General features: G+C 43.2%; 1 protein-coding gene across 1 annotated transcript in view; it reads right to left on the reverse strand.

The window, feature by feature from the left end:
• LOC144817709 (long-chain-fatty-acid--CoA ligase ACSBG2-like) overlaps nt 1-24677 on the reverse strand; it is a 443613-nt gene that overhangs the window by 45025 nt on the left and 373911 nt on the right. Inside the window, exon 11 of the mRNA XM_078674471.1 lies at nt 13164-13381. Coding sequence (XP_078530597.1) covers nt 13164-13381 — 218 coding nt within the window. The remainder of the gene's footprint in view (nt 1-13163; nt 13382-24677) is intronic.

Consider the following 24677-nt stretch of genomic DNA (forward strand, 5'->3'; position numbering starts at 1 on the left):
TTGTAATGGTGAGGAAATTTACACTTCATATAAAGTTATAAGGATGTTTTTACAGATAAGGTTGGAAAGCTAAAAAATTATACTCACAGAATTAAACTTAAGGACAATGCTGTACCTGTCAAACAGACAGTGTGGAGTGTTACCATTGTGTGTAAGAAGAATTAAGAGATATGCTCAAAGAAATAGTTAGTGAAGGTATTATCTGTAGGAAAGTAGGATCTGCTTATCATGGTTACCCTACTTTTTGCTTGGTGTCTAACTATTTTTGACTAGTCTGGGGTACCCTTATCAGTCCCTAGTGTATGGTACACATGTACCCAGGGCATGGGTACCACAGAGGCCTCCCATAGGCTAAAATATGTATCATGCCACCAATGAGAGTCATTGCAAAATAAAACTCTAGGTCTGCTACTGCAGCCTTCGTAACCTCGTGCTTGCACCACTTACTTTAGATATAGGTTCCCTATATCTATTGGTCACTACATTTAAAACATATAGGTCACCCCTACAGCAGGCCTTAACAATCCTGAAGGCAGGGTGCTGGGTTTTATGTGAGAGGGTGCCCCTGCATGAGCATAGCCTTTCTACAGCCTTCGGAGACCATTCTCCTGGGTTATCTGTAACTCAGTGGGACATATAGGTAGAGGTGCATTATAACCTCGCGGTAAATTCTATCTCGAAAACGGGTGCATAGAAACATATTGAGTTTGGTTAAAACACCTTGTAATCATACCTCCACACCAATAACTGATGCGGGAGGTATGATTCCAACCTTCTGAAGCGAGCTTTGTGGGGTCACTGGCCTAACTGGTGCCAGCCTTCTTAACTCAGACAGCACAAAATGGATGCTGCCGACCAAAGATACATTTCTGCCCTCCTGCTGCTGAGCCAAGCTCGAGCAGAGGAAGGCACCACAATAGGCATCCTGTTAAAGGGAGGTGTGACCACCTCCCAGACAGGATTTAGGGCCACATGCATCAAGGAAAGAACTGGTCGCAAACGGGGAGATCCTCCGAATCTGCACCTTTGAGACCAGTATTTTTGCATTTGGGATGCATCATCCCAAGTGCAAAATGCATGAAGTTGCATATGCTTGTTGGTGATTCCTGAGCTTGTGCATTGGACTCAATATAGTCCTGACTCTGAGAAGTATTTGCACCAAAGAACTCCGGCCTCCTCACACTGAATGCTCCGTGGGCTGGTGCTTCGCAATCTTGCTCGAGGTCCCCTTGTGACTCCTGGTCATTCGGCCTGTGGGTCCTCCTGAGGGTAATCTTGATTTCTCATGGGCTTTCCTGGTTGCTCCTGATGGGCCCTAACTCCCTTTTGCTTGGTGAGTCCCCTGTTTCTTGCTGGTCCACACCGTAACCTGTTTGACCGGCCTGCATGGTTGCTTTTGCCAAGGCTTGTTGGTGCTCCCGCCGGACACCGACCCCTCAGCACTCGACATCCTTTGTGGGACAGCTCACCTCCAGCTCCTGGTCATCCTTGATGTCTCCTGGTCCTCGTGGCTGCAGAGTCAAGCATCGTCTCACGAGCCCCTGGTCACTCTGAAGTGACCCAGACTCTGTCCCCTCTGCTTTCAGGTTCCTTCCTTCCAGACACCAGGCTTGGATTCCCCCGTACCCTTATCACCTTCACGGCAGCAGTACTTCTTCACAGCCCTCATTTGAGAAGGACAGGCGTTTCCGACGCCACTTCAGGCCTTTGCAACCGGCTACCATGGGATAGGTAACTCTGGTACTTCAGTATCCATGGGTGGGCAGGCTCTTTAAACTCTTAAGTTCCAAAGGGTTTGATCAAACTCCTCCTAGAAGGGTCCCTAAACTTTAAAACTGCAACTGTGACTTTCCCATGGAATTGTACGGAGCCCGGGGTAGTTTTCCCACACTGCACTCGGCCTCCGGGGGTCCCTGTCTACTCACCTTGGGTGGTTCCTTGGGGTCTCAGTGATTGTACTCCCTCCAGACCTTGTCTTGACTCAAGTTGTGATTGTTGTACCACTATCTTAGTATATGGTTTGGGCTACCCCTGGAGCCCACTGTGTATTGACTATTTACAACTGATCTATTGATCTCGTATTGTGTACTATCCTCGTATAGAGTGTGCTATTAATAAATAAATATTTTTATTCAACTACTGTGTGGTTCTCCTTCATTTAGTCATTCAGGAGATGATATTCCGATAAAACAAGCTGCTTTACATTCCTTCAAGATTAAGCCTGAAGGCTGCTCCCCCTAGCTACCACTAGGATAGCTTTCTAAAGGTTATCCTTGACCTCTTTCATCATAATGGTCGTTGCGACTGGTACAAGGTTCCTACTTTAATTAGTGGACAGCATATGCCAGGCAAATTTCTCACAATATCAAAACTATTGAGTCAGCTGAATGTGTTTCTCCCATTGTTCTAATGTGCAAACAGGATCAAAAATTGAGAGTATGTGTAGATTTGAGAGCATTGAATGTAGAACTTGAAGATAAACGAAGTAGTGTCCATGCTAGAAGATGAAAAGATTTTTCTCACCTTAGATTTGAGGTCTGCGTATCATCAAACTGAATTGGGTGAGGAGTTTATAACTCCTCAAGGGTTATACCAATACACCAGAATGCCATTCGGCTTAGCATCTGCCTCCTCGATCTTTCTGAGGGCATTGTTTCAAGAATTTAGGGACATTGACAAGTATGTAAAGTGCTTCCAGGATGACATACTGATTTTTTCCACAAATTAAAAGGAACATAAGTTACATTTGGATGAAGTTTGCAAGATGTTGGCAAAACATGGACTGACACTAAAGGCACATAATCTGTTTTGAATCTGTAAGGTATTTTCGCCACACGTCACACTTTGTCTGGGGATTGTGTAGTTCCATAGAAATCCAATGTTGAGGCTCTAGTAAAGGCTCCTGCTCCAGCAAATAAGGAGCAATTGTTATTGTTTGCCAGTATGTGTGAATACTATAGCAAATATGTTGAACATTTTGCTACCAAAGTGGAACCACTAAGGAAGTTATTGAGACAGAATGCTCCATATGTGTGGTTGGACAAACAACAGAAGACATTTAAGGATATTAAATGTGAGATCGTTGAAGCACTCATGTTAAAACTATTCTGCATGAAAAAAGTATGTATAATTACCGCTTATGCCAGTTTGTATGGTGCCGGAGGAGTGTTATCATATAGGAGTGGTAAAGAAGAGTGGAACGTTGCAGTTGCTTCACGGACACTTCATGAGACAGAACGCAGATATGCTGTTATTAAGTGTGGCTTACTTGCATGTGTGTTGGCTATTGAACATTATTTTAATTATGTATCAGGCAGTAAATTTGTTTTAAAAATGGATCACAAACCATTCGTGAAAATGCTATCACCGGTAGTGTTTGGAACTCCACAGCATGAATCTCTAGATTTGCATCCAAGCATCAAGAGTACACTTCTAAGACCTATACCAGGAAAGTAAAATGTTACTGCAGATTTTTTATCATGTTTCCAGTGTCAACAGAATGATCCTGGAATGGTTAATGAATGTGATATTGTTGTTAACATCAATGATGTAGTACCTCAGCAGTTTAGTGAGATTTCCGAAGAATTGTGGGAAGAATGTAAACACAAGGATGATTGCTGAGGAAATACAAAAAAATATGTTGTGGGAGGATGGCCAAGGAAGAGAGACATACGTGTTGAACTTCTACCATTATTGCGGATGAACTGGAGATAGAAGCACATTTACAGTTGAAACGACGGGTCAGGAATTATTTTTGGTGGCCTGGCATGGACAGGTTCATTGATGGCACAGTTAGAGAGTGCGATGTGTATGTATCTAGTGAAAAGATGCTAAAGGTGAATACCCCTCCACTGAATAGTGTAGAGGGGCCTAAAGAACTGTGGCAAAAGTAATTCCCGCTTTGAGCTTGCCCTGGTTGATCATCACTCTAAATGGCCAGAAGTGAAATTTGTATCTCAGGCCACCACTGGTGCAGTAATAGAATTCTTTAAGGAAGTGTTTGCACGTGAAAGATGTCCTTCAATGCTGGTCACAGACATTAGGGGGCAGCTCACGTTATCTGAGCTGAAAGTTTTTCATAAAGCATGTGATGATTTCATTGTATGGACCCCATGAAAATGGTCAGTTTGAGAGGTTCAATCGAGTGTTGAAAGGATATGTGGTGGAGGCTATTAAGCATGGAAGTTGTTGGTTGCGTCCACTTAGAAAATGTTTGAGGTTATATCACATTACCCCACATACTATTACTGAAGTTCCTTTCAAGTTGTTAAAAGGAATAGAGCCTGCATCTAGTGTATGTCACTGGTGGTTCAAGGAAAAGTGCAGAAAAGAGGGTATAGATGGTGAGTTTGGCAATGAAACTGCTATAAGAAGAGGAAACAAGATGAAACAAAACATTGGTATGACAACAAGTAGAAGATAAAAAATACATACTTTCAAAGTAGCATATTGGGTCAAAGTTTTGAATACCTGAATCATGAGTAAGGGTGCTAACAGATTTGGTAATTTTTTTTACATGTGAACAAGGGGACCCGAATTAATGGCTAAGGACCACGGGTATCAATTATACTCAGAAAAAACAACGGCCCTAAGCAATTATGAAGAATAGGTGAACAATATCATATAGACCACAATAGGTTACTATATAATTTCCTATGTCCATTCGGACATGGATTTTTAATATTGAAATATTCACAGGATAAATTCAAGAATATCAGAACAACAACAGTTGTAGTAGGGCACAGTCCTGTACCGTACTATGAGGGGAAATAAGAGTGAAGGGACAGACAACAAATAAGGGATGACAGGCAAAGGTTGAGCGGAATGGCCACTTGTAAATCAGTGTTTCAAATGTTATCGCAAGTAAGGCCAAAGTGGAAAACACAACAATTTATACACAATGGTCAATTGTGAAACCACTTGACAAGGTCGACATTTCGATCCCTTGCTCAAGATTGTACGGGATCATCATCAGGACTAAAACATAACATTTGCCTGGTATATTTAATTAGAGCCTCCAGATTGAGGCAATGGATTTTGTATGGATGGAGGAGGGCCAATGCGCCTCGTGGAGGAAACCGCTTCTGAACGAGTCAATTCAATTAGCTCCAGACACAGAATGACAGTCAGGGCAGTTCAGGCATGGGAGAGTATTCCCTTTGCATCCTCTTGCTGTGGTGGCGGTCGACGGTGCGAGACGCTGGTCTGGTGGTTGATTGCAACAATGTGCTCTCCGTGGTCAATCCCAGCAGTGTGCTGTTGGTACTTGGGGGCTTTAATTTTATTTTACCGGCGCAGTTCACCAGTTCATCGCAGCAGGACCTTGAGGGCGACCCAGCGACCCAGCTGACTCCTCGCCGCACCCGCTACGCGGGTGCCGCTTCGTGCTGGTGTGCGCAGCGTACCAGTCACCGGACAACAGAGCAGCAAGGCGGAGGTAAGGGGCAGAGGCTCGGCGGGGCTGCGAGCGTGCGGGGACTCCAGCATCCAGGAGTCCCTGCGAGACCACGGACATAGCATCCGGTCCGCTCTCCCCGCTGGCCCGTCCCCCCGTCCACCTGAGGCTGTAAAAGGAGGCTTCTTCCACCACCTGTTTGGGCTTTAATTTTATTTTACCGGCGCAGTTCACCAGTTCATCGCAGCAGGACCTTGAGGGCGACCCAGCGATCCAGCCGACTCCTCGCCGCACCCGCTACGCGGGTGCCGCTTCGTGCTGGTGTGCGCAGCGTACCAGTCACCGGACAACAGAGCAGCAAGGCGGAGGTAAGGGGCAGAGGCTCGGCGGGGCTGCGAGCGTGCGGGGACTCCAGCATCCAGGAGTCCCTGCGAGACCACGGACATAGCATCCGGTCCGCTCTCCCCGCTGGCCCGCCCCCTCGTCCTCTACGCCCTCTATATAACATAACCTTACTCCCGCAGCGCGGGACGCAGCCCGGGACAAGACCGGGTTAAGAGCGGGCCCTCCGTGGCCCTCCGGGGACCGAGGGAGCCGGGCCGGGGCAACACTCTTTAGTCCATTCCTGTTCTAGTCATTCATATATGTGAGTGCGAATTTACTGCTTTATATTATATTAGTAACAACTATCACTGGTACTTACTATGCCCCCCAAACCTGTTACTATGGACAACTTCTTAATTAAAAAGGTTGCACTAATTAACAGCAACAGAAGGGCGTCCTTGGGATTGGAGCTTCCTTTGACAAACTCTCTTGAGCTTCCACTCACCGTTACAGATACTCCTTTGGAGGAGCCCCCTGCCCCTACACGCAAAGCTACGACGGTAGTTGCTTTGATTCATGCGGGTGCGAATGATGAGGTTTTCAACACCCACGGGGTAGTCACAGGCTCCTCCGACATACAGGAGCCTGTAACAAAGGATCCTCCAAGAATATTTAGGAAAGCCCGAGTGAGGCGCAGGGGAAAGCAAGGGAAAAATAACCACAAAATCAAACAAGGAGGGGGGGGAGTGTTTGGTCCTATATCGGTATGTTTTGAACCTAGAACAGGTAAAACAGGAGAGAAGAGGGATGTTATTGCGTCTGAATGCCCTAGAGATTCTCTGTTACTTATTGATTTGTCATCTTCAGGGGTCACGGATAATACAGAAAGGTCCTCTTATGACCCAAACACGATTAATAAGCTCCCTTTGTCCAGCACACCTACTAGTTCTCCTGTATGGGACCTACTTACTGGGAATGATACTGTTAGGCTATCGGGCTCCCCTAGACTCCCTATTGATCCATCTCCTATGTCTCCAACATCCCCCCCTACTATAATTAATAGTTTAAAAAGGGGAGGTGAGCCACTGGGTAATCGTGCAAATAAAATAAGAAAAGGGGTTGTCAGTGTGCCCTTGAAACAAGCTGGCGAAACTCTAGAAGGGGAGGTGGCCATGATGGCCAAAATTGCAGAACTTATTAAGGGAGCGATGCAACCACTCCTAGATAAGACAACTACCTTGTGTGCTCATTTAGATCAAATAGAGAAGAAGGTTGAACACAATTCCCTTCTCTTACTTGACCTGGCAAAGGGGCTAGGAAAATCTAAAGTAAATCCACCTGTAAAACCTAAAGCCAATCCACCTGTAAAACCTATTCTAACAGGGCCCCCTCTGTCACTAGCACCTATAACACCAATAGTAAAAACACCAGTATTGCTGCAAAAACAGAGCTCCGTACAAAAGGGGGTAAGAGCAGGTAGCCCTGCAATTACGTTAATTACTCCAGCCCCAAAGACGGCTATACCCCAACAGGTGGCTCCGGTAATTAATGAACAACCAACTAAACAAGGGGACACCCAAAATCAAGATGGTAGTAAGGATCCGCCAATGACCAAGTTAAGTAAAGGTAACGTTTCGACAACCGCCCCTGTTAAAACTAAACTTAATTGTGTCGTGGACTTAACCCCTGACTCTGCCCCTTTTGTCATTGTTATGGCAGGGGTCCCAGAACTTCTCGCAGGCAAAAGGGAAGATCACGGAGCGCTACGAAATAAGGTTGTTTTCTGGCTCCGTGATAATAGACCGTTACCTGCTTCAATAAATGGCGAAATCCTAAGTCTAAGGCGTGCCAATTGGGTGGGGGTTAGGCCTAAGGACAAAAGTGGTGACGTTATAATCATCAACTTTAAGGATCATAGGGCTGTGAGGCATATTGGGTATTGGGTCGATGCTAGTAGCAGCGACTCTATCTCCACGCATCTCCTTTCTTATTTCTATCCCTATGCACCCCCAAAAAGTCTTACTAATTGGGGGAGGGACAGGCAGCTTTTTAAGAAGCCAGTCCGTCAACGCTGGGGGTTTGAAAAGGCAAGATCATGGGATAGGGATGGGCCTGGGGGCAAACTGCCTATGCAGGCTAGTTCTGGTTACGCAAGTGGTCAAGGCCCCTCTTTTTATACTGAGAGCCCGGATGACTTTTATTCCAGGAATGATTACCAGGTGTACCAAAATCCACCTACCATCAATCACTATTCACCTTATTTCGGACCTAATGTTACCCAAGGGAGACCATGGAATAACAGAGGACCGCTGCCACCTATGTATAATCTACCGATCCAAAACCGCTATCATATTTTGTCGGGCTTGGATGGTGTAGATTGACAGCAAGCCCAGACTCTCACGGAATCTGTGGCTGAGGAACGGCTCCCACCCCCAGTTCTTCAAGCCTCTATTAGGGGCAGGGTACTCGCCAGCATTACTGAGGTCCCCATTAATTCACTTCATGAATCTCCCATATTAAATAAGACCGGCATCCCAGACGGGTTAACAATTTGTGATAGTGTTTTCCCGGTACAGACGCAGCCTCTCGGAGATGACATTAGTGGGTCCAGAGAACAGATAGGGAATGGTCCGATACAAGCAAAGAGTGATCTTTGCCAACTGCTTTTCTGGAACGTAGCTGCGTTGAGACAAAAAATCAGCAACCCAGCATGGGATCTCATAATAAGCGGTCAGGATATAGTGGCCCTCCAAGAAACATGGACTCAGGACCCAATCCACGTAAATGGCTATAGGACTTTTTTTACCCCAGCAATTGGAGGACATTTTGGAAGGGCTAAAGGAGGTTTGATTACGTTTATCTCAAACAACCTTAAAATTAAACAGGCCCATTATTATTTACATTCCAAATACTTCCAGCTTATAGTTTTAAGAGACCTAAAAGGAGCAAAGATTATTATTATTAATTTTTATAATAAAATTCCGAGGGAAGAAATGGTGGTTGCAATGAAGCAACTTAAGGAGGAAGTTCAGGTAGAGGTAGATAAAAACAATGGAGAATTTATAATTTTATGGGGGGGAGATTTTAACTGTCCACTTTGTCCCAAAGGTAGTCAGGGACTATGTGGCCTAACGACAGATAGAGACACGAATCTGACCCACTTTGACCATAATGTAATGGGGGATTTGCTGAACGAAATACTATTTACGTTTGACTTAGGGTTTGCTAATGAAACAGCGCTAAAACCCGCACCCTTTATTCCCACTTTTGTTGGTAGAGGTTTGACGTCAACTATTGATTTTATTATCACCTCCAGTAACCTTAACCATAGAGCGGTGGAGGTTACAAACATCCCATTGCCGATAAGTGATCATTTCCCGCAATGCCTTAAGGTAGTTGATCTATTCCCAGACCCATCTACGGCCGCGCCTCCTGTTGGGGCAGCGGTTGATGTGGTTCTTGGGAGACAAAATGGGTACTCACTTAAGTGGAGCAAAATAGTCCCCGCAATGTTCTTTAAGAAACTCTGGGAGGCGTGCTCTACTAGCTTTTTGACCTGTTTGGGAAATGATGCGAGTAGTGATCAAATTATTCAACATTTTGGTATCATTGCCGCAAATATAAAAAGCAGTTTAAGGGTGGAGTCAAAGCGTAGTGGTAAGGGATGTAAGAGCTGGTTTAATAATGCATGCACTAGGGCGCTGAAAAATTTAAAACATGCAGTTCATAGAAGCTCCAGAGACCTAGGCGAAATAAGAACATGTAGGTCAGTATACAACCAGGCCCTTAAAGAAAGGAAAACTGCGCTAAATAAGGAGGCATTAGATTCACTCTGTGAGGCCTCACAATCCAAAAATTCTGCTGCATTTTGGAAAGTAATCAATACACCTTTTCCTTATGAAACCCACACTGCGCGAATTGAGATTGCAATAGATGAGGATAATTGGGTGGATCATTTCTCCAATCTTTATATGGCTCAGGATGACAATCAAGGAGGAGGCCCACAGATTAGTTTGGATTTACAACCAGGGCCAAACTTGATTATTACACTTGATGAGGTATTGCTTGCTTTAAAAGCAACTAAGGGAGGAAAGGCAGCTGGGCCCGATGGGATCCCGGCGGACCTTTTTAAAGCAAACTCTGAAATCTGGGGCCCTATATTGGTACAACTTTTTAATGCAGCTTTGTCAAGGGGCTTAAAAGATTCCTGGTTCACCTCTGTTATTGTCCCTATTTACAAGAAGGGGGATAGAAACAGCTGTGCCTGTTATAGGCCCATCTCCCTTCTTGATTCCTCAATAAAAATCTTGGGTCGAATAGTGTTGGCAAGACTCCAAAGCTGGGCGGAAGAAAATGACGTCATGAGTGACTTGCAATTTGGTTTTCAAAAAGGGATCGGCACAATTGAGCAAGGCCTAAACTTAATGTTACTACAGCACAAGTATATAAGGATTAAGTCGGAACGCTTGTATCTTACTTTTGTGGATCTTTCATCTGCGTTCGACTGCGTGTCACATGCCAAATTATGGGCAGTAATGAAAGGTATGGGAGTGGATAATACTATCATTTGTTTTCTGAGGGAACTTTATAGCGGAGCCACAGCTTCTGTTCGCTACGGTAGAGGGGGGGAATGCTCCAGAAAATTCAGTGTGGGTCGTGGAGTACGTCAAGGTTGTGTGCTGGCACCTTTTCTCTTCCTCCTCTACATTAACGGGCTTGAGCATCATCTGCTGCATGAGTGCGGGGATATGCCCAGGGTCGGGAGGAGGGCAATCCCTGCGCTCATGTATGCGGATGATGCCGTGCTTATGGCACGCACACCGCAGGCTCTGCAAAGGCTAGTGGTAAGCTTTGAGAAGTTTATGCTGAATCTAGATTTGCTGGTTAATTGTAGCAAAACATTCACAATGAACTGTGGCCCCAAATCAAGTAAACCAATGAAAAGAATGTTTTTAAATAATCTTCCACTAGACAATACCCCAACCTTTTCTTATTTGGGCATTTTATTTCATGAGTCAGGTTCATGGACAAGTGCAATTAAGGCCAGAACTCTTTTATTTATGAAAATGATCATGGCTCTAAAGAACTTCGTCAGAAAATTGGGCAGGAAACCAATAAAAGAACTACTAACAATATATAAAGCAACATGCTTATCTGTGGCTATGTACGGCTCAGGTTTGTGGGGGTACGCAAATGTTGATCCTATCCAGGTTGTGGAAAATAAGTTTATGAGGGAAGTCCTTGCTGTTCCACAGTGCGTTGCCACATTCAATTGTCACGCCGAACTGGGTCAATCTCATATATCAGATATTATTAAAATTCAACCCATCCTGTTGTGGCACAGGGTTTGGACTACAAATGAATGTACTATGAACCGAGCTCTTTTACAGGACACCCTTCGCCTGGAGCATGTGGAGAGATCACAGTGGTTGGGATATGTTAAGTGCTTCCTAACTGACTTGGGGTGCTATTCTTATTTTTCGGATCCATCTACAATGGATAGCATCTCAAGGAGCACATTAAAAGCCCTCTGCCTGGACCATCTTGAGGACAAGAGGAGGAGAGTTGAAACTCTGAAACATTCTGTACAATCCCACCACCCTACTCTATGCGAGACTAAGACTGTACAGCCATATCTTTCCCTGCCCATGTCAAACTATGATCGTTTTCTTTTAACTCGACTTAGATTTTGTATATATTTTAGATTGGTGTCCTTTCCTAGTATGAACCTATGGACTCGCATCTTGCCCACTTGCCCATGCGATGGCATTTCACAACAATCGGACATTCATATCCTTTTCTTTTGCAGATTTTATAGAGCCTCTCGTATTGAAATCATCGTCCCTTTTTTAAAAGAAATGAATTTAACCAGATGCCGCCCAGCTTTTTTAGAGGTCCAGAGAATGGATACGGTTTTAACTGTAACTGTGGTTTTAAAAATTTTAAAAATTGTGTTTCATTTACGGAAACAAATGACTAGAGAAATGGTTTAAATCTCCCTCACTGAACACCTATTTTTAGAGTTGTAATCATTGTAGCCTGTTGTATATGTTTGTTACTTTTATGGTTATTTGTATTTTAACCGAATAAAGTTTTGAAACTGAAAAAACACTCTGTCATCTCCTAACACAGGGCACATTTGTGCATTGGTCCCATGTGGACTAGGACGAGATGGGATGAGATGAGATGAGATAAGATGCAATGAGATATAATGAGATGGGACATAATGAGAGGAGATGAGATAAGATAAAATGCAATGAGATATAATGAGATGAGATATAATGTGATGAGATAAGGAATCTTGATTGTATGTGCTACTATGCATATAATTACAGGAATTCAGACCCAACACAATTAAGATCAGGGGATTTTTTTCTGACCATGTTTTTGTTAAGAGGTAGGATCACCAGTTGTTTGTGTTTAGTGGGAGTGCACATAACATTGTGTTTTTAAAGGTGTAGCCTGAAAAATTGTATTTTATGAAGTGGTGCTCCACCACTTATAGCATGTCACTGATGATGCCCAAGGTGAGGTTCCTGATCCTTGTACTCATGGTGATTTCCACTTAGATGGTATATTCATTCCTTGGGGGGGAGTTATCCTCATGATGAATAATGTATACACTACATCAATGCCTGTGAGGCACGGGAGTATGGGAGAGGGCTCTCATCTCCTCAAAGTCAGAAGCAGTATTTCTTGGTGCAGAAAAAGGCAACATAAAAATGGGAGTAGAGCCTAGTGTTGTTATAGTCAACTCTAAAATTCACCTTTTGAAGATTGGAGACTACAATATTCTTTGTGAAGAAACTTGTTTTCCTATCTCACAGGAGGAGAGACCGACCTGCACAACTTGGTAGAGGAGCATACAACACTGCCATTGCCTCTGGACACACTATAGGGAGACTCCCCAATCCCAACTTACCGAATACAAAGGGGCAGTGAAGGAACAGAGAACAGAGATGCAGTTACCTGAAAACTCTGTATACCTACTATTGCAGAATGAGGATTTTAAAAAAAAACACTGCCTTTGTCTAGAGCCTTCTCAGTACAGTGTCACTAATTGTAATAGTTACAAATGTCCCTATGCTTGCTAGTATGGTATCCATAATATGGTCCAGTCGGTTCACAATTTGCCAGTAATCTGTGCACAAAATGTTAGGCAGCAGGGAACTAGCAGCATATTTATTAAGACTGGAGCACACCCTGAATCATTTTATATATAAGGTAAAAAAAAGTATCCCGTTTACTTCATAAAAACATTATCATTCACACTGTTTTGCATGGGCCACTAATTATATTATAATTCCACAGTTTGAGCATATCACAAAAGGAAAATATTATTTTCAGATAATTAGCCAGAAAATTAATTAAGAATGGATTACTTTTCTATCGTTTGCTATGCCTTTAATCTTACACCATAAGTGTTAAGATATACAAAACTTACCTTTAAGTCTTCCAGTGATATATAAAAATCCATCTTCATCAAATCTTCCTAGGTCCTCAGAGTGTAGCCATCCATCCTCATCTAGTACATCATTTGTTTTCTCTTCCATGTTCAAGTAGCCCATAAATATGTTTCTTCCCCAGCTGCAAACTTCTCCAACACCATTCTTGTCAGGCTTATGGATTCTAGTCTTGCAACCTGAGAGAGCCTTCCCACAGCTGTAAGAAAATGTAACATATGAATACAATCATTCGGGTAATTGAGAGCGATTGATGTGATTTCATGTTTGACCATTCCAAGCCTACCACAATATCAATTGCCCGCAACAAGATTAACAGACAACAACAGCTTTGGAATGCCAGCCTGAACCTTAAAAGGCATACACATTCAATCTCTGCATTGCCATCAGTACACTAGCTTCAAGTCCAGAGCTTAATCAAATTAAAACATCTAAGCATGTTGCACAAGGTCTGCTGTAGCCAAGATCAAGGCTACACTCTAATGTTAGACCTGAATTGTATTTTTATTTTATTTTTAGAAACATTCATTATGTCCACCAGTTCACCTATGATTAGCTAGGAAATGAGTTTGAGCCCTCAACAATGAGCAGTTTTTAGAAAGATTAGTGAGTAACTTTTATCTCCTCTGTGTATCTTGATACAAAGGCTGATGTTATCCTGACACAGAGATGGATTACTTTACAATAGGTACACTTTAGGAGCATTAAAAAAAGCTCCCATGATTAGCATCCATCATGGTGAGCGAAGCACCCTGTTCTACAAGTTGGGGGCAAAGACTGAAAATGCTGTACCTTCAAATAAATGCCCCCTGATAGCTGTAATAGATAAATGGGGAAAAAACAAATAACCTGAACTGAAGCATAACTCAAGAATCTGGGCAAGATGTATTTTTAGGTCCAAGCACACCGAAGACCTCATGCCCTAAAAATAGCACTGAAACATATTGTAATGTACCTGACATTGTTTTGTTCCGGTCCCAAAGAATCCTAGGTCTCTCTTTTTGTAGTCTTATGCAGAACACTTACAGCCGAAGCACGTCTAAATGATACACATAATCCTTAATCAACCATGAAAAACAAATCAATCTGACAAACGTTACCTGTTGTCAAGAATAGGACATTTCAGCACTTACAAAAGAGCATGAATAAGCAACACAATAAATAATTATGGGTTAAATCAATTGTGCTCGTACATGTGCATATTTGACGTCAGCATATTTATTTAATTCAATAGAATAGTCCTCAACAAAAGCACTACAGAAAAAGGGTGACATGGTATAGGATGCGCTGAGTTGTGCAAAGTCACAGCTGGCAAATAAGAATGTTCCAAGGATATATGTCATAGCCACCCGCAGTCACCGGTCACAGAGACCAAAGCCCACACATATAGCCATATAATGGGGTTAAAATCCTGAGCAACAAATGTCCAAAGTATTGAGAACAGTCCACAGTTGTAGTTGTCACAGAATTCTTCTTCTGTTCTTTATTGTCATTTGATACAGTTCAACAAACATGTGGATTGTAACCAACACGTGTTTCGTCTATTTGGAGTAAACCATAGACTTCTTCAGGGCCAGAGACTTTAAATATGGAGAAAAGGGCCCAAGGTACACGTCAGTATTTTTTTTTAACAATCAAAAATGAAAATTAACAGAAAAGGTATTTAACCCCTTCCGCGCTCATGACGAGCTGAGCTCGTCATGAGTTGCGCCGCTCGCATGCTCATGACGAGCTCAGCTCGTCATGTAATGCGGCTTTTTTCAAAACGCCCCACAGCGCGAAAAAAGCCGCCGCACGCATGCGGTTAAGGATAAGGATCAGTGAGCAGAGATCCAGCACTCTCTAATTTGTGAAGGGAAGAAAAAGATGACACAGAAGTCACACAAAATGATGGGCAAGCAATTTGCATGCTTGACCCAAAGGTACAACTGCCATTGAATCGGGATGAAATTGTAAAGAGACTCCAGAGGTACTCAAGAGTAAGTGACTGGTGATATCAAATATAGATACAAGGTGAACAGATGGAGAAAGAAAAACAGAGACGTGAGAGCACAAATCATGCGTTCCTCTGCTAGTGCGGATACGATTTGGTGCTACTCACCAAACTCAAATAAACTTTATCAGGTACGAAGTATAAGAGACGAAGTTGCAATATCCATATAAGTTACTCCAATTATGTATAGACAGCGCAACAAAAAATGCAATTGTATCTGAAGAGTAAGATAGAAAGCTAATCTTAGAAAGGGACCAATACAAACAATTGTTATATATACTATACTACTCCAATTTCTTGGTAACGTAGTAATGTGCCAAGGTTAAAAATCCATATTCATATCAAGAAAGTGAGACAGCTCCTCTAGCAAGACACTAAACTTTCAAATTAGAATCACAGGTGATAAAAAGATATCTAATAGAGTAAAAAAACAGAAAGCACATGTACATGATCGCACTGCAGCTCCAGATGACAAGACGCAATCAGCAAATTATTGCAAAAGAGGTAGACAAACCAAAAAATCCATAGTTTGACCCAAGATTATTGTAAGTGGTATACTCCCAAAGCGCAAATGTACAAAGTATACTGTTAAAATATCAAGAGTCACAAGAGTAAAAAGTTAACAAAGCACAACAAATATCGGTCACTACTATCATCACCAAAACTCTGTACTGTTACGAGAGTTCATAACCAAGCTGTTATCGAAGGTACATGTTCAGCCATATGAGTAAGCAAGATTTTAACCCCTTTTTATTACAACTACAACACTACTAATATGTCAACTACTTGAATTTGGAAAGGATATATTTATTTTTTATTTTTAAAATGGTCCAGAAACATAGCTCATATAAGATTGAAACACTCATTGTAAGGTAAAAGCAAGCTAAAGACCCATCAGCAGATCTCCAAGGAACCCAGTCTCCCATAATCCCAACCATTCCATATCCTTGCGAGTGTTTCCATACTTTCAGAACTTTTTGAGGCCATCTCCTCCCTTCATAAATCATTTGTTCAACCCCCAATATGTTATCCAACCCACACATATGTATACCTTAGTTGGATGACACATGTTTCAGCATTCCTATACTGTATTCTTTCTTGCATGATAAGACCCAATTGCAGAGTATCAATTTAAATCTTGGCAAGCTAATATTGTTTGTTCTCTCAGGCTTTGCAAGAATGCGGCCTTAAGGGAACAGTGATCCCTTGACCAATACTGTGTGCTTGGACAGTGCTATATTTCACACCTCTTTTTAAAACTGTTGACACATGAAGCAAACCTATTGTATGAGTTTCACTCCAAAAATAATAAGCTTTCTATAATATTTCCATTTGGAGGAAATGGAAGCTGGTTTGAATGCTAATCCATGAGGTACTTCAGGAACACTGGATTCTTCCTCAGTCTATCAGCAAGTAGTCTGGGAAGGTGGCTCCAAAGGTGACTCAGGAAGCCCCGGACTCCATGTGAGCTTCGCACAAAACTCACTGGGGCTGGTCCGATTTAAGGCTCCTCCATGATCTGGCAGCACATTGCACCAGGTAGTGAAGGTGGCTCTGGCCACTGCCTGGAGCCAGGAGATCAAGGACTAGGCATTCACTGGGGCTATAATGCTGGGAAGACTCTCACTTCTCGAGACCCAGGCCCTTTTGTCAATTCTCTGGAAGGAATACACATCACACTATAGGAGGTCCATTAGCAGTCAGATGACCTTGGACACTGGCAGAAAGGCACATTTGGTTTAGTTGGCAAAATGCTAACATTCTTTAAGTGCCATTTCGAAAATAATAACTTTAAATCGACTTTACCATGAAAGATTTTAAACTGATTACAATTGTTGCCATAATTATCTCTCTAGCTGTTTCCCAAATTAATTTGGCATATATTAAATGTAGTAGGATAAACCAGGGCAAAAGGTAAACTAGTGCATGGGCGTGCTAACCTTGCTACAATGAAAAACAACTTTGAAGGTTTTACACTGCCATGACATGTAAAATATGAAGTATACATGTCCTACATTTTAAATATCATACACCATACCCTATGAGCTGTTAGGGACTACCTTAGAAGTGATTTATAAAAACAGGAAGATTTATGTTTGCCAAAAGGTTTATTTGTGCCATGGTGAAATTACATTTTTAAAATTGCACACAGGCCGCAAGCCAGAAGAGATGTTTTACAACACTACTCTAGCGGGTGGCACAATGCGTAATGCAGCCTACTAGTTGCTGGGTCCATGCAGTACCATAAATTAGGGGCTCATGAGTAAATTAAATAATGCAATCAGATATACATCCATTTAGCCATGTTTGCACAGGCCAACAACAAAGGGTGCGGCAAGAATATGGCAGTAAAATACAAGATCTGGGAGAATAATACCAAAAGATGGTCATTCATTTCCAACAATATACATGCAAAGTGAGAATCTGCAGAATACATAGATGCCAGAAGAACTGCATGAAATGCAAACCAAGGGAAGATAAAAGCAGGACAGTAGGAAGAAAAAAATAATGCTACTTTAAGTAGCAAATGGATCATCTGGTAATAAGCACCATGTTAAAAGGAGAATACAAGGTTACAATTGTAAATTAGATTGTGTTGAACAGTGACAGGGATACTATGAAAGCATAGAACTGCCCATGAGGCTGAGTGCATATTGTAAGACCACCCTAATGTCCAAGACCAAATGGTGTAGGGAAGAAAGTCAGCACAGGCCCACTGCGACACAAACACAAATAAAGTATAGTATGGATTCAGAGCCAATAAGCCACCATCAGGAACCCATAACCCTGAATATATATGCCTCCGCTCCACGTGTAGATAGAAAAACGTCATCATTCTGACCTCTGCCTGGCTAGCTTCCTCACTGACCTTTGCCTGACTCAATTCTGTGACAAGCCCACACACAATTTAGGATCGACCCGCGATCTAATCATCGCCAATCCCAACTCCATACTGCTCAAATCTATCCTCTCCTGTGACTGGTTTGACCATCACCAGATCTCCTTCCGTATCCTAAAAAATTGGAAGCCCTAAAGAGCACAACCAGTAAAACAAAAACATTGGAAAAAAACACTTCAAAATTCAAACATTAATGAGCTTATAGCTCGCTACAATATCTCCCTACCGCCGCCTGCAAACATGGCTGACGTGCATGACCTCATGAAGCACTATAACAACTCGATGTTGTCTGCCCTGAATGCAACTGCCTCCCTTAAACTAAAAAGAAAAGCCACCAAAGACTCCAAACCTTGGTTAAACAACAGCCTAAATGCTGACAGGCGCAGCATGAGACTGTCAGAATGCGCTTGAAGATCTGCTTCATCCATTGCGCTACTAAAAATCCTAAGACTAAAATGGAGTAGATACAACAAACTCATCAGAAAGGCGAAAGCAACCTTCTTCAAATCACAACTGGACAAAGCCAAAAATCGCCTAAAAAGGTTATTGGAACTGATTAAGTCACAATCCAATACCACTCCTAATCAATCCCCTCTCATCTCCTGCCCTCAGCCTAACTGCAATGACATTGCCGACTTCTTCCTTGAAAAGGCGAGTAAGATCAAATCAGATCTAAAATCTGTCCTGATCGATCTCTCATCCTCTCTTGACTCCTCCTTACACTCGGCCCCTCCTATTCAGTCCTTTCACTCCACTAAAAACAGGGCCTCTTGGAGTCAATTCACAACCATCAACGACACTGCCATCTTCAGTATACTCTCAACACTGAAACCATCAAATCACTTCAATTATCCCCTCCCCTCCAACTTCTTTAACAAAATGATAGGATCACTGGTCCCACTCTGGTCAAGATCATCAATGCGTCTCTCCCGCAAGGTGTGATCCCTGACTGCCTAAAGGAGGGCCTAGTTCTCCCCATTCTCAAAAATCCCACAGCAGACCCTGACGACTTGAATAACTATCGGACAATCACAAACATCCCTACCCTGGCAAAACAACTTGAGAAAAGTGTACACGAATAACTGCGCAAACACATTGAGCAATTTCAACTGCTCGACCAATTCCAATCGGGCTTCCGTCCCTGCCACAGCGGTGTCAGGGTACACCCAAAGACCTCTAGTACTTTCCTGATTCAGACCACAGAAACTCAGAGTCTTCTAGGTGAAGTCAAAGATCGAATTTATTGGCTGCAACCAAGTAACAGGTCCTAGAAGTACAACAACACGGGAAGTATGTTCTCAGGAGACTGCTCAAATTTACAAAGTCAGGCTTCTCTTTTTATACAAAATATTAAGCTCCAGGCAAACATTCCTAGATTTACAGTATACTATTCACATATTTCCAGTACAAAGAAAAAGCAGAGTCGTGATGACAAGCTCACATTTCAGTTCTCCAGCCCACAACAAATTACCCGGCAAGGCCCAACATTTCCATCAGATATCTGTGTACCCCCAATAAAACGGGCACCTCCTCATCATAAAACAAGTAAGAGAGAAAAGAGCAGGGCCAGGTGTGAGCAAGTTTAGGCAGGGTGTGTGTGCGATGAAAAAGGGTTTATGACATGTTGTGCCTTGATGCTATCTTGTTCGGCCACTGGGAGAGGAACTGACAAAACAGGTTCGGCCTGGGGCAATGGTTCCAACTTGCCCAGGTCACAGGAAAGTCAATTAAGGAGTACGTGTCCTTTGGTATCAAATTTGGCTATGTGAGGGCAACTCACAAAATGGCTGCCGCATACAAAATGGAAACCAAGGGTTCAGGACGAAAATGACGATTTCTGGGTGAAATCGTCACTCGAATATGACGAAAATACTTGTACATAGTGTACTAGCCATTCTCGGTCTTTTGATATAAAAATCGTCATGCTACGACAAAGTAAAATTCTCGAGTCCAGAATTTTCAGAACCACACACCCTCCTTTTGCCCTTACATAGGCAATTTAACCTAATCTCATGCTAATCTGAGTCCAGGTCTATATTCCTAAAGTCATTGAGATGTTGCTGTAACATCATCCTAGTACTTAGCTCGTCCCTGGATACAGGTTTCCTTACACATGATGTGGCACAGAGGCCACATATTGCAGGAGCACACTGCACACACAGACAGAACAGGGAGAGAATGGCGAAGACCATCCCAATGACCATCAGAATTTTCCATCCCCAGCCGGATATCAGTTCCCAGAACCATCCCATTAAAGACCAATCTCCTTTATCCACATGAATAGATTCGGAAATCTTATGCAGTTTGGAGATGGCCTGGTACACAGTTGGAGCGTTATCTGGGATGAAAACACAGCAACTTGATTGGATCAATTTACATACCCCACCTCGGTCTGCAAGTATGACATCTAATGCGACCCTGTTCTGAAGAGTCATAAGACGATCCGACTGGAGCTCAGCAGTCAAGTTACTAAGGGCACCAGCAGTTTCATTTACGGTGGACTCAACCACCCTTGTCAATTGCCTTATGTTCCTGCTGTTAACCATTGGTCCCCAGAACGGCAGAAAACCCTTTGCGAAGTCCCCAAATTCTTGACCTGCAGTATCTTCTTTACTCAAGACACCTCTAACTACCCTTGTCTTGTGGTAATCTGCCGCTGCTGTGTAGGTGGGAGGCAACAGGAACGAAACAAAACATGAGCCCGAAAAGTCAGGGGGCAACCATGTATAGGCTCTATCATGGCAGATGAAATATGTACCCTTAGCTGCTAAGAACGCAGGGGAAGTCTGAGACCCAAAAACATACGTTTCTGTACAGACACTCTTCCCTAACTGAGCTCTGGGATTCTTGCCAGTACCTTGCAGACATAGGTGACCCTGATGGGGTACAATCCAAATCGGGGAAGATCTCTTAGTTTGCTGTTTCTCACTCAAAGTAGCTCCATATCCGGTTACGTTCCATCCTATATATGCAAATATCTCATCTTCCGGGGTAGTTTCATAAGAAATCTCTTCCTTAATCATGTCAACTATACCCCTGACTAGAGCACTATTCTTGGGGTTGTCTTTTACAGAATGTAGGGGGTGGACTTTACGTGCGTAAATGAACATGGTTCTGTATGCCCACACAGAACCATTGTGGCTGAAAGGCAGGACCAGATAAGGGATACCTTTATCCGTCGTGTGAGGCATAAGGCCACACACCCAACAGTTAGTTGTGTTCATTACAAGTTGATGTTGGTGCAAGAGCTGAACAAAGGAGTTATTAATAAACTCTAACCTTCTATTGGATTCATGGTCAGGAAGAGGGTGGAAAGAATGAGAGGAAACGGTAGGAGGAGGAGGTGTAGGCGATGTAATGGGTGCAAATGTTACACGAAAAGAGAATAAAACATATCCTAATAAAAATATCATCACACTGAATAACATGAAAATGCACAATATCAAAAAACTTTTCTTTGTCATTATTTTACATATCTTGGCTTTAAAGTTCATTTCTTTGGCAGGTCTCTCCATCTCGAAAAACTCCATCCTCTCTAAAGTGCTACCCGCGATGGGGGGTTGATTCTGCTAAGGAATGCTTCTGTCAGTCTAGGGCAACTCCCTTGGACCAACCAGAACTGCCGACCTAACGTCGTCAGCTGCACCCCAAAGACGTTGGGCAATCGCGGCCCTAGCAGCGGAACCCGGATGGCGGTTCGAAAAACAAAAATAAGCAAGTTTCTCAGATGGGAGAGCTGCGCTTTTCAAAAATAGTGCTTGGAGGGAAAGAAAAAATATTTTTTTTATTTGTCCATAGGTCTCGGCCTTAAATTATAGCGCTTCCTTCCAGGTTCTGTCTGATCCTGAAACAGGAGTTCAGGTTCTGTAGTGTTCAATCGCTTTGATGGTGATACTGCTGGTTGCAAGATTTCATCACTCTCTTGTTCAGTCAGTGTTCCTTTTACACGTGCATCACTGAAAGGCAGAAAACGTGGCACGGTTTCAGTCTCTGAGTCAGTGACACCCTCCTGGACCCACCGGTCATATGGCAGGGGTAAAGGGATCCGTTTGCAGTGGATCCCGTGGATCCAGTTCTTCTTCCCTTCCACCCGAACAGCTGATCTTGTGGAAAGAAGGACGAGGTGCGGTCCGGTCCACCGGGGCTGGTCGTTCTTGGTTCGCTGGAAATTCTTGACCAGCACTCAGGATCCAGGGTCGATCTGATGTCCTGGAGTTTCAGAGACCGGAGGCAGGGTGTCGTGGACCTGTTGATGTAAAACACGCAATTTAGCCGTCAATTCATACAGATAATAAAGCAAAACAGGGTGTTCTATTTCCCTGAATTTCGTGGGTCTTGGCACTCCCCATATGTTAGCCGGGCGGCCAAAAACGATCTCATAGGGACTAAGTTTCACTCGTGAATGTACAGTCATTCTGGTGGATAGGAGTGCTAAAGGGAGAGCGTCAGGCTATTTAAGACCTGTGCTCGCTTGAATTTTGGCCAATTTTAACTTAAGCGTGCCATTGTAGCATTCTACTAGTCCAGCTGATTGGGGGTGATTTGCAGCGTGAAACTTCTGATGAATACCTAGCCCTTCACATACTCTCTTCATCACGTGACCCACAAATTCACTCCCGTTATCACTCCAGACCATTCTAGGCATTCCAAATCTAGGGAAGAATTCTTTCACAAGGGCTTTTGCTGTGGACAGGGCAGTATTGTCCTTTAAGGGATATGCTTCTACCCATCTTGAGAAGGCGCAAACAACAACGAGTACGTATTTTAAGTTGTTGCACCTCTCCATGTGGATGAAATCTAGCTGCAATACCTCAAACGGATACGTAGGAGGCGCAAAATGACCAGCTGGAGTTGGGGTTCCCCTACCAGGATTGTGTTTCAGACACACTATGCAATTCTTGACCACATTCTCTGCACACTTGGGAATTCCTGAATTTTGCCATACTGGAGCCAACAACTTGAAAATCCCTTTCACGCTGATGTGAGCCATTCCATGAGCCATTGTAACCACTGCAAGCATGTGCGCATCGGGTAGCAACCATCTCTGATGCTCTGACAATTCAATCCAGCAACCATTTGCATCCATTCTACCCGTACTTTCTCTCCACATGTTCAACTCTTTCTCTGTGGCCTCAGCTTGAATAGACTTCACACTCTCTATCGTGTCTTCACACATTCCAACATCACCAACCCATCTTGCAGGGCCTGCAACATACATTCGGCTCATCACATTCCTTGCTGTCTCTTTCGCGATTTTGTCAGCAAATGCATTTCCACGACCAACATCATCAGTCACCTTCTTGTGAGCACTACATTTCACAATCGCCACTTGTAGAGGCAAGGTCAGTGATTCAAGAAGCTCATTCACCAACTGACCATGCTGAATCTTAGCTCCATGCGAAGTCAGGAGCCCACGTTCTTTCCACAATCGTCCAAAACTGTGAGCCACACCAAAAGCATACTGGCTGTCGGTGTAGATGTTCACTTTCATTCCTTTCGACAACACACCTGCCCTCGTGAGTGCAATCAATTCTGCTGCTTGAGCTGAATTATGTGGAATACGTGCAGCTTCAACAATTGTATGTAAAGTCGTGACAGCATATGCTGCAGTCGTGTCACCATTCGGGAGCTTAAAACATGAACCATCCACCCATAATCATAATGTACCATCACATTCAGCAAGAGGAGTGTCCTGGAGATCTACTCTCCCTTTCGTTTCTTCTTCTGTTCTAAGAAAACAATCATGCTGTTCTGAAGCATCTAATTCCTCTACAATCGGTAACAACGTAGCTGGGTTTAACGTGTTACATCTTTTTATGTGCACATGACTTGCTAACAAGGTTAATTCGTAACCTGACAATCGAGCACTAGTTAAGTGCTGTGTCTTGGTTCTGTTTAACAACGTGTCCACTGCATGTGGAACCATAACGATCAAGGTGTTATTCATCACTAAACCAGCAGACTGTCGAATAGAAACAGCTGCTGCTGCTGTGGCTCTTAAACAACTTGGCAACGCTTTAGCTACCGGGTCCAAAGTCGATGAAAAATATGCACATGGACGCTGCTTGTCTCCAAACAACTGTGTCAACACTGATAATGCACAACCTTCTTTCTCATAAACATACAATGTAAAGGGCTTACTGTAGTTGGGGGTACCTAACACAGGCGCCGAACATAATGCTGTGCGCAATTCAGAAAAACTTTTCTGACACTCTTCAGACCATGGAACGGGATTCGGTGTATCTTTACATGTTAATGCTACCAAGGGTTTGGCTAATAACGAAAAATTTGGTATCCATTGTCTACAGTATGATGTAATGCCCAAGAAAGCACGCGCTTCTCTCTGTGTTCTTGGCACACTCAATTTCGCTATTGCCTGAATTCTTTCTGGGGTCACTTTCCTTCCCTCCTTCGATAAGAGATGACCTAAGTAGGTCACTTCTTGTCGACAATATTGTAATTTGGAAGGTGACACCTTGTGATGTAAATCACACAGATGACGCAACAATGACAAAGTGGCTTTTTTACATATTTCCTCAGTTTCTGCAGCGACAAGCAAATCATCAACGTACTGTACAAGAGTGGCACCTTCAGGTAAAACAA

This window comes from Lissotriton helveticus, chromosome 2_1 (assembly GCF_964261635.1).
Source record: "Lissotriton helveticus chromosome 2_1, aLisHel1.1, whole genome shotgun sequence".
NCBI lineage: Eukaryota > Metazoa > Chordata > Amphibia > Caudata > Salamandridae > Lissotriton > Lissotriton helveticus.